The following is a 10,135-nucleotide window of genomic DNA, read 5'->3' as shown; positions in this document are numbered from 1 at the left end:
GAAGAAGAAGAAGAAGAAGAAGAAGAAGAAGAAGAAGAAGAAGAAGAAGAAGAAGAAGAAGAAGAAAGACAGGAAGAGATCATGCCTACACCTTCCCGTTTGTCCCTCTTTTCTTCATCCTTCATGGTCAATGTGCTTCCTTTGTCAGCCCTCACTCTGGGGTTGGTCCATAACTCAAAAGAACTCTCTGGAAAGCACCACTGGCTACTCCACACTGGCATGCAGGCTGGTGAGTCACGCTTCCATGGGAGAACATGATCTGCATCCTGGTTCTTAGGAGGAACAGGGCCCAGGGCAGCTGCCTCTCCACTTCTCTTCTTTAAAACAGAATATTTTCTGAGCAGAACAGAAAAGCCTTAACAGTTTTGTCTGTTTATAGCCATCATCCCTCTATAAAACTGGACTTTCAATAATTTTTCAACTAGAGTCTTAGAATTGGTTCAAAGTGAACAATTGGTCTAGTTCCTCTTATGGCTTCTAGCTAGAGTCTCGCATCCACCCATTTGAGTCAAGGGAACAAGTGTGAAAAGTGAATGTTCACGAAATGAGATTTTACTTGTAATTTTCATGCACTGATAAATGTTTTTTAAATAGAACCTTTTGTTCCCATTGTTAATATAAAGTTGCCGAATGCCTTTTATGCTGTAAACCTGTATTTCCTATATGTTTGGTATTGAATCTCCTCTTGTTTGTGAAGTGTTGCTGATAGTCATCTTTTAAAAGACTTTTATTTGTGGGAAAAAAAATGCTGCTGATTTCATGCGGGTCCTAGCTCTGCTGAGACAATCTACCGTCCACATGAGCTTTCATCCTTGTAATCACCCTTGCGTGTGGGTGCCGCCTGCCCTCTCCAGCCTAGAGTAGCGCTCTAGTATGATAGTTCAGTGTTGTGGGGCATCGCTTTCTCGAAGAACCACATTCCTCATGATAACAGTGTTAAGACACTCTATCTATTTAACATCTGCAAGCACATAAGCCCTGACCCCCCCCCCCCCAGCGGCCCGTCCCATCATGCTGCGGGAAGCCTCAAGAGTCTCTGGTTGGTTTTGTAAAGTATGAGCCCACTGAGGACATGTGGGTGTAACATTCGGTTTCTGCAAGAGTCCAGCTAGAGAAACAGGAAACAGCAATCCAGTGTCCTGGATATAAGCCATTGAACAAATGATGATTACCCAAATGTTTGAAAATAACCAGAGGCAAGAAATGGCACCAACAAAGGAAAGTGAAGACTTTTCATCATCTCTGGCTCAGATGGGGAGGGAAGATTGTGACGGGAAAGAGAATATGCTGGAGTCCCGTTGCTGGTTCTACTCCTCACTAGTTAGGAGGCTGTTCCACACTTAGGTTCCTTCCTGTCAGACGGGACTAAGATTGCATCGACTTCATGGCATACCATTGTTGGGGAGATTAGAGGGCCAAACAGAGTAAGCATGCATGAAATAGTAACCTTTGTCATCCTATCCGGGGTGACATTTGAGAAGGAAAATGAAGAGCATTTTAGGAAATGGGAAGTCATCCCTTTTGATTTGACGGGGAATGGAGTTAATCCAAGGGCAGAACTGAAAACTAGGCTGGGTTTATAATGGAAAGCTTTTGAGCACAGGGGTCACTGAAAATTCTGTCTGTGGAGGACAATGCCTGTGTTCACTTCAGGAGAGCGATGATGTGCACAAGACCCTGTGCGAGCCATGGTGACACGGACAAATGTCCAGCTCCCGAAGGGGACGCTGGTAGGGAGCCGAGAGTTCCTGTGCCGGCACACTCTCCCCACCACCCCGTTCCCCAGAGTCCACATTTCTTGCTCCCTCCTGCTTCCTCCCTTGTCACTGTACTGCACGTCCTGGCCCTCACCACACCACTTTTGTGGTGCCCCAGTGACCAGCACTGCAGTTCATCTCACCTCTCTCTCTCTCCCTGTGTTAGTTACTTTTCTCTTTGCTGTGAAAAACATCTGACAAAAGGCAACGCAAAAGAGGGGGAACTTGTTTTGGTTCACCATGGCAAAGAAGGCATACTGGTGATGGCTAGAGGCAACTGGTCAACCTGTGTCTGCCATCAGGAAGCAGAAGAAGATGACTGCTCTACTCTCTCCTTTTTATTCATTCTGTCACCCTGTCATCTTAGGATGGGGCCACCATATTCAGAGTGAGGTTTCTCTCTTTAATTAAACCCAGGTGTGTCCAGCCTATAGTCTGAGGTCCCAAGAAAGCTGTGAATTTAGCCTAACACATTTTCAAATGACAAGATCATGTTGCAGTGTCAGAAAGTCATGTATCCCTGACTGTTAGATTTCTGAAAACACTCTCATAGACAACCCCAGAGACGTGTTCTCATGGTAAGACTAAATCTAGAGATGCTGACAATGAAGGTTAACCATTACAATCTCTATATAATTTTATACTTTATACATTTATATAGTATATGTAATTATACAATCTCTATAGTTATAAATATATGTGACATATAATGAATCATATTTTCAGTATAGACCATACATACCCCGAAGCCCCATGCCAACAACAGTAGTCACTAAAAATAGGCTCCAGGGTCCAATAAACTGAGGGAATGAGCTGATAGAGTGGTGGCCAAAAGCTTTGACATTTGCTTAGTTCCCATAGTCAGGAAAAGGGTTCATGAGAGATGGGTACAAGATCTGCTTGGTTCTACATGTAAGAGCAAGTAGGCAAGGAGAGAGAGAGAGAGAGAAAGAGAGAGAGAAAGTCCTTCTTCCATGACCTTGTATAGGATGCCAATCTTGTGTGGTTCAGATTAAGAGTGTGTCTTCCCACACACTTTGGATTAAAGGTGGATCTTCCTACAAAGACCGTGATTAGAAGTGAGTCTTCCTACTTTAAATGTTTATGTTTTTACAGCTGAGATATTATTGGTCAAGGAGCAGAACGCACAGACATTTCCATTTATAACACACGTACCCAAACTCTGAAGAGTCACACACACTGTGTTCACATGCCCAAATGAAGGGTCTCATGTTGTTTCTCTTTGACCTTATTCCAGTGACGATCCAGCCTCAAACTTAGCAAGCTTTCTTTAAGACCTCACATAACAACAAAATGTTCGTAAGCCTCAGTTCCACCAACTCACAAAATTTTATGCACACACAGTACATACTCAAAATTTCCATCTTTCACAGCACACTGTCACAATTGTTAGGAAAGTGGACCGCCGTGGCCAGAGACATCATGGTTCCGACGGGGCTAGGAGCAAGGAGTGGTTTTCTTAGGAAATGGTTCTACTAGAAACACGAGACCAGATATGACTGAAAAACTTCCAGGCACAAATGGACGAGTGAGACTCCAAACTGCCATTTATTTTGCTTTGTGTCGTAGGATCTGAAACTAGCCCCCTCTACACACAGTCACAGCCTATCCCGATTGATTATCCTGCTATTTTCTGGTTGTACTACAAAAATAAATAAACAAACAAACAAACAACCAGAAAATGATGTACCCTCTTTAAAAAAAAAAATCCTTAAAAATGGAATATGGTGGACTTCCCCCACCTTTTAAAAATGTTTCTAGAGCTACTAAAAAAAAAAAAACTCTAATTCATAAAATAATTAATAAAAATATTCCTCTGGGTTGCACAAGAAGGGAGGCAGGGACCACTGACAGACATGATGGACAGTTAGCCGGACCTGGCTGCTCTCTCTTCTCCTTCAGGGGACTCTGGCTTTCTGTTTCTCCGTTTCTCTGCAGGCAGAGCTGCAGTTTCCTGGTCAGCCACTTCAGCCTCTTTGTCCTTTGCTCCCCTCCTCCCTCCTGTTTGCACATTTTTTCCCTCTGATGATGGCCTTTTCGGCTTCGTGTCCACCTTGCCAGGGGTGAGTTTGGGTGCTTCACGCACACCAACTTTCCTCCTGGCATTGTAAGACCTGGGGTCTCACAGCTCAGGAGTTCAAGATCGCGCCCTTCCCAGAAACTCCCCCAGACCAAGACTCGTTGCAAAAGCAAGAGGTTTATTAACTATTGCGCAATGGGGTCACCCCTGCTGGTCAGCAAAAAGTGGTACACGGAGACAAAGGCCTTTAGGTTTTTAAAAGAAAAATTGCGGGAGATTTGAAGTTGCAGTATTGGCAATTTAGGATTGGATGAGGAAGCTATAAAGTAAGATATTGGCTAGTCTTAGGTGCTCAAGCTTGGCCAGTCCTGCCAAGTGTGGATGCAGCTGCAATTGAAGGCGGGGGTGGTTAGCTCATCCTTGAAGATTAGGGGCTACAGACTTTTGGCTGGAGGTCAAAAGCTACTCAGAAGAAGTCTAGGTTTGTTGCTAAGAAATGCTATCTCAAAGACAGGAGTTTTTCTTTTTGCTGAGTGAAGGTCATTGCTTGCTTGCCTTTTTTTCTATCTGTCCTGATAGATAGGGTCACATTTTTTCATTCTCTGGAAAGGTACTAAGAGGCTTTAGCTTAACCTGAGCCTAAAACTCAAATTAGCTTAACCTGAGCCTAAAACTCAAAACTATAGGCTTTAGAAGACATACAGGTTACAAAGTTAGTCTAACCCTTTCAGCATCACGGTAGCTGGGTGGGAGACGTTCAATGTCATGGAGCTGCACTACCTGGCCGCCACCTCACGAACTGCTACAATCGCTGCTTGGGTGGTGGGAGAACTGGGTCTCAAGTGATTTGGGTTTTAGTCAATTCCAGATCTGGTCAAGTTGACAACCAAGAATAGCTATTACCTGAAGAAACCAGAGGAAAATAGCCATCTAGGGAAGAGGGGTTGGTAGCCCAGTGCCTAAGGCCTTCAGGAATGTTTTGAGATTAAAACAGAGTTATAAGGTCCATGTATGGTGACCCCCACCTGTAATTCCAGAGCCTATGAGACATATATGAGAAGCATCAACAGTTTTAGGTCAGCCTGGGCTGCCAAGTAAGTTCCAGGCCAGCCTGAGCTAGAATGAGACCATGAAGGGAAATACACAATCTGAAAGTAACAAGAAAGATAATTGAATTGCAGACAGAGGAAGAAGAAAGAAGCTCATGAAGAAACTTAGGGAGTTTCCATATATAGAACTGTAAGATCCCTCCTCCTGGTCCTCAAGAGAGCATTTAAGATGCTTTGTTTAAAAAGAAAAATGGGCTGGAGAGATAGCCCATCAGTTAAGAGCATTGGCTGCTCTTCCAGAGGTCCTGAGTTCAATTCCCAGCAACCACATGACAGCTCCCAACCATCTATAATGAGAGCTGGTGCCCTCTGCTGGCGTACAGGTGTACATACAGATAGAGCACTCACAAACAAAAAAGAAAATTAGAAGGGTGTGGAGAGTTGGCTCAATGGTTAAGAGTGCACACTGCTCTTGCAGAGGACCTGGGTTTGGTTCCCCAGCTCCAGGGGATCTGATGCCCTCGTCTGGCCTCTGCAGGCACTGCACTGATGTGCACATACCCACACACATATACATAATTACAAATAAAACAAGCTTCACAAGGCGGTGGCGAAGCACACCTTTAATCCCAGCCCTTGGGAGGCAGAGGCCAGCCTGGTCTACAGAGTGAGTTCCATGGCAGCCAGGGCTACACAGAGAAACCCTGTCTCAAAACACCAAAATATGATAATATTCTAATACTAGAACTTAAAAAATAAAACAACCTTTCAGAAATTCAGGTATGGAAGGTGTGTGTAGTGGCTCATAGCTGTAGCCGCAGCATATGTGAGGTCGAGATAGGAGGATGGTAATTTTGAGAGTAGCCTGGGATATAAAGCAAGACTCTGTCTCAATTAAAAATGCATATATCCATAGATATATATTTTAAGAAGCAGGCATTATCCTGATAACCCAAAGATGCACAAAGGTAGGACTTCAAAAACTCGCTTTTGGGTTGCATCTGGGTTTTTTCTCCCCCAAAAAATGCCAACATGGTCACCATCACCATCGAATTCTCTTAGGGTTATTGGAAAGAAAAATGTAAGCACAGCAGCTAACCCCAGTGCTGCTGGGCGTGGTGCTGCATCCCTGTAACCCCAGTTCTGGGGAGGCTGACACAGACAATGGGGAGTTTGAGATCAGTCTGGGCTGCATAGTGACTTATGGGTTAATCTGGGCTACATATTCTGTATGAGGGAAAGTAAAAAAGAGAAACCCCAGCTGCATGCTCAGTGCCCCTAAGCCTCCTGATAATTCTATCTGGCTTCCCAAAGCCAGGAAGATTGTGGTTGTTGGGGGCCCAGAGTCCCAGGAAGGCCCCACTGGCAAGGTCTGTGTCTGTCCTTCCTACAGGGAAACATGGATTTTACTTCCGTGCAAACCTGCTTTCTCTAGCCTCACCCCACGTGACGTCGAGGCTAGCTGGAGCTGTGTGATTTTCCCAGCACATTCCATTTCCTCCTGGCTTTACCTCTTCGCTAGTTTAAATTAACCTTGAGCCCACTTGGGCACACCTCGGCTGGTTCTGTCCCCACATGTGACCACAGACTGACGGGGACTGCTGGAGGACCAGTCTCCCTGGCTCCCAGCTGCCTTTCTTTCCTGAGGTCACATGGACCAGCCTGTGACCCACACAATCTGTTGAGTAACCAAGCAGGGAGGAAGGGAAGGAGGGACATCGTCAGGTGTGGCACGGAGAGCACCACCAGATGCCCTTGGTGCCTCTCTGTGACTTGGTTTGCCTGACACCTGCCAGGCCTGGCAGCCACCCCCGGCCACTCCTCTTCCGTATAGTTCGCTATACTCTTCCAGATCTTTCATTATTGTTTACTAAGGGAGAAGCACAAAGAATAATGACGCCCACACCAGTGTCTCTGATCTCGAAAGTACTTAATGTCCTTGGTTTCCACCCACCCCGGTCCCACCCGTGGGGGGTTTTCCCATTCCCAGCTCTCTCGAGTGGGGCAGTTGAGGCTCCGTTCTCTCCCTTCATCCTTTGAATAAGTTTGTCTCTTCTCTTTCTAGGATCCCATGGAGAATGGTGCTGTAGCCTCTACAGAGACTCAGAAGACAGACCCTGGTACTGAGCCACAGTTCAAAGTGGTGGACTGGGACAAGGTAGCTGGCACGGGACATTGGGAATGACTGGGGTTCCTGGGTTTGGGCTGTCCAGGGACGATGAGGACTAGACACTGGTACTCACAATGCCCAAGTGTAACCCTAGGGCAGCATGCCTAGCTGCAGGTGTCGGGGGCAGAGGGTCAGGGGAGGGCTTGCTGGTGGGAAGCGGCGTAACTGGTACACGAGATCTCTGCAAGAAACTCACCCTCAACAACCTGGAATAAGACAGGTCTCCCGTCGGGACCCCTGAAGTTAGAAAGGGGGCAACAGCAGGGTTGACCTACCCATCCCAGCCAACATACATGGCAAATCTGTTTCTGGCACCTGTGGTCACTCAGGAGAGTTCCTTGTGGATAAAGAGCTCTGGTTCCTGCAAAGTTATGCGGTAGATAGGGCTGAGGAAGGCTGAAGGTGAATGCTGAGTTTTGCAGCCAACTTCCGTTGTAGTGCGGCGACCACACAGACCCTATTTGGTATGAGGTGAGCTCTGGAAGAGTGGAAAGGGTCTCCCGATAGAGAGCTCAGGAAAGCAGCATTGCCTAGGGGATCTTGGATGAGCTCAAATGTTAGAAACAACATCCCTCCATCTTGGATCACAGCACTGTCCCAAAGTTGTTATCTCTTGGAATAGACATGAGTGTGCATGCCTTCAAGGTCCTAACCTATGTGTCCCCTGACCATGAAGGACATTAGAGGCGTGAAGGACATTAGAGGCACAGAAATAAACAGAACAGCTATCCTCCTCAAAGCAGTTATGACAATATGAGGAGATGCAGGAAGCATTCCAGGAAACACAGTGACAAGAGGAGCAGGGACATGGCCCAGAGGAGCTTTCCACAGCTGGTTGTCTGCTGGGCCCCTTTGACCAGGACTCTCAAGGCTGTGGCCCCGGGACTCAGAGAGATGCCTGTCTATGGTGGGATGAATCCCATGACAAGAATGTTGTGCATCCATCTTGAGAAGATAGAAGGTTATTCCATGCCCCTATCCCCTCCAGAGAGCCATGGGACCAAGAGGAAAACAGGCGAGTGAGAGGAAAGGCTTGCCCAAACCTTTCATTGGCTTGTTGAACCCACTCTCTGGCTCCCCTTCCTGGAGAAGCCATAATTCCTCGTCACTAGCATAGGCCTTGGGCAACGCTCAAGATAGGGAGATAAGAGGAGAGGGGCTTAGTATAAATAGGCTTCTCTAGTAATTTGGATTTAGGATTACTCTGCATATGGGCAAAAAATAAAAATAAAAAGAGGAGCCAAGGACCCTGGGAGCTAGAGTCAGGACTTTGCCCTGGAACAGGGGTGGCTTTGGTGAGAACAATGGTCTGAGTCCAAACCAGGAGTGAGCCAGTACGTCCTCACTCAAGGTTCCGAGGAGCCAGTGGAAGGTACTACAGGCAGCACCAGTGAGATTGGCTTAGGGGCTTGACCCTTGGGAAAGGCATACTTGTAAGGAAAGCTCACTGGGACTACGTCAATGTGACAGCCTACACAGGAACAAACTGCTGTGGATTACAAGTTGGGGACAAGAGATACACACACTTCACCTCCTGCTCTGGAGAGGCTTCCCAAAGGTCTCCCTAAGCTGTGGCTGGAGGCTGAGGAAGACCTAGCCCACTGGGGCTGTCCTACCGTTACTTGTACAATGAGAGAGAAGGAGAGCTATACAGAGGTGAAGAAGGGTGTCTTCCCCGAGCCCTAGTCCCCTCCCCCAGCCTAGCTCCTGGCACATCTGGCAGATGGGCCTGACTCACCTTCCCCACCTCTTTTCTTCTCTCTCATCTCCCCCCTCCTTCCTGTGAAGGAAGGGCTGAGAGAGCGGGATTAAGAGTAGTCCAGGAGAAGGGGTCCACGATATTCTGGCAGGGGGCACCCACCGACCTGGGTCACCTTAGTGAGGTCCCCCAGCCCAACCCATCCAACCGAGGAAAGCCAGCGGAGTGCCAAGCTTCCTAGGTGGGGCAAATGGTGCTCTGTCCTCCCCTCTTCTTTCTTTTCTCCTCTTCTTTGTGTGTTTTCTCTCTCTCCTCGTTTCAAAAGAGTCCTCCGGCTGTTTCACCACCTGATCACTCCCCAGCTCTCTGGGAAGGGAGCAACTTAGAAGAGCTTCCAGCTCTAGTTTGTCTCTGACCTGGTCAGGGTGGGTCTGTCTTGAAAAGCTGAGGAAGACACCACCAAGGCGGACCCACAGAGGGGCCACAGGCCAGTGGTGGGTTTGCAAGGATTGGACTCCTTTGTTTTGCATTCAAAGTGACCCCTCTGGGTGCTGCCAAGGCAGGGAGCCATGAGCTGCCAGCGTCCAGCTTCCCTGGCCCTAGAATTGGGGGAACCAAGTGGGTCAGGCTGGGAAGAGTGTAGAGAATCTAGGCTGCTCATACTGAGTGTAGGAGAACCTGAAGAGAAAGCAGAGAGGAGCAGAAAAGCAAGAAACTCCGGTGCCACGTCAGAGCTGAGGTCCATCTGACTATCAGACTCTCTGTGGAATTTTACCTGAATGATCCAGATTACCTCTAGAATCTCTCAGCTGAGTAGGACACAGACTTCCTTAGGAGGTAAAAAAAAAAAAAAAAAAAACAACCAAAAACCTAGGCTGCAACTCCCTCCCATGCCCAAACCTTTGTTTTCTAGAACCCAGCTGGCCTGGTGAGCACGGATGCCCATCACTCTTGATCTCTGGGCACACCTCCCTTCAACCTGCTTCACCTTTAGGCTACTCTCTGTGATCTTTTCTGAGCCCTTCTTCCTTAGCCTTCAGTACCTGTTCGTATTTTTTTGGAAGGTGGGGTGGGGGAGGGGCTGCCAGTCTCCCGGGAAGCAGGTAGAGCAGATGGGACTTTAGGAGTTTGCTGAAGCTCCCCCCCCCCCCCAGACAACAAATGAGCATCAAATTAACACAGCTTCAGGTTGTTTTCTATTGTTGATGTTCTCTTTGTTTCTGAGACTCACTCTCACTATGTAGCCCTGGCTGGCCCAGAGCTTTCTATGTAGGCCAGGCTAACCTTGAACTTAACTCAGAGAGATCCACCTGCCTCTCTTGCTTCTCTGAGTGCTAGGATTAAAGGTGTGCACCATCATGCCTGACTAAATCAACAATTTTGCTATTGAGTTCATACTTGAGCCAAGCATTTTTTTTT

General features: G+C 47.3%; 1 protein-coding gene across 1 annotated transcript in view; it reads left to right on the top strand.

The window, feature by feature from the left end:
* The window catches only part of Fa2h (fatty acid 2-hydroxylase), a 32,307-nt gene extending 25,275 nt beyond the window's left edge, over positions 1-7,032 (top strand). Inside the window, exon 2 of the mRNA XM_055621421.1 lies at positions 6,913-7,032. Within this exon, the coding sequence (XP_055477396.1) occupies positions 6,913-7,032 (120 nt within the window). The remainder of the gene's footprint in view (positions 1-6,912) is intronic.
* Positions 7,033-10,135: the final 3,103 nt, after the last annotated feature.

Source organism: Psammomys obesus, unplaced genomic scaffold (genome assembly GCF_907164565.1).
Source record: "Psammomys obesus unplaced genomic scaffold, mPsaObe1.curated_primary_1811, whole genome shotgun sequence".
NCBI classification, from domain to species: Eukaryota; Metazoa; Chordata; class Mammalia; order Rodentia; family Muridae; genus Psammomys; species Psammomys obesus.
Note: the sequence above shows the minus strand (reverse complement) of the source record. Positions and strands in the feature narration are given on the sequence as shown.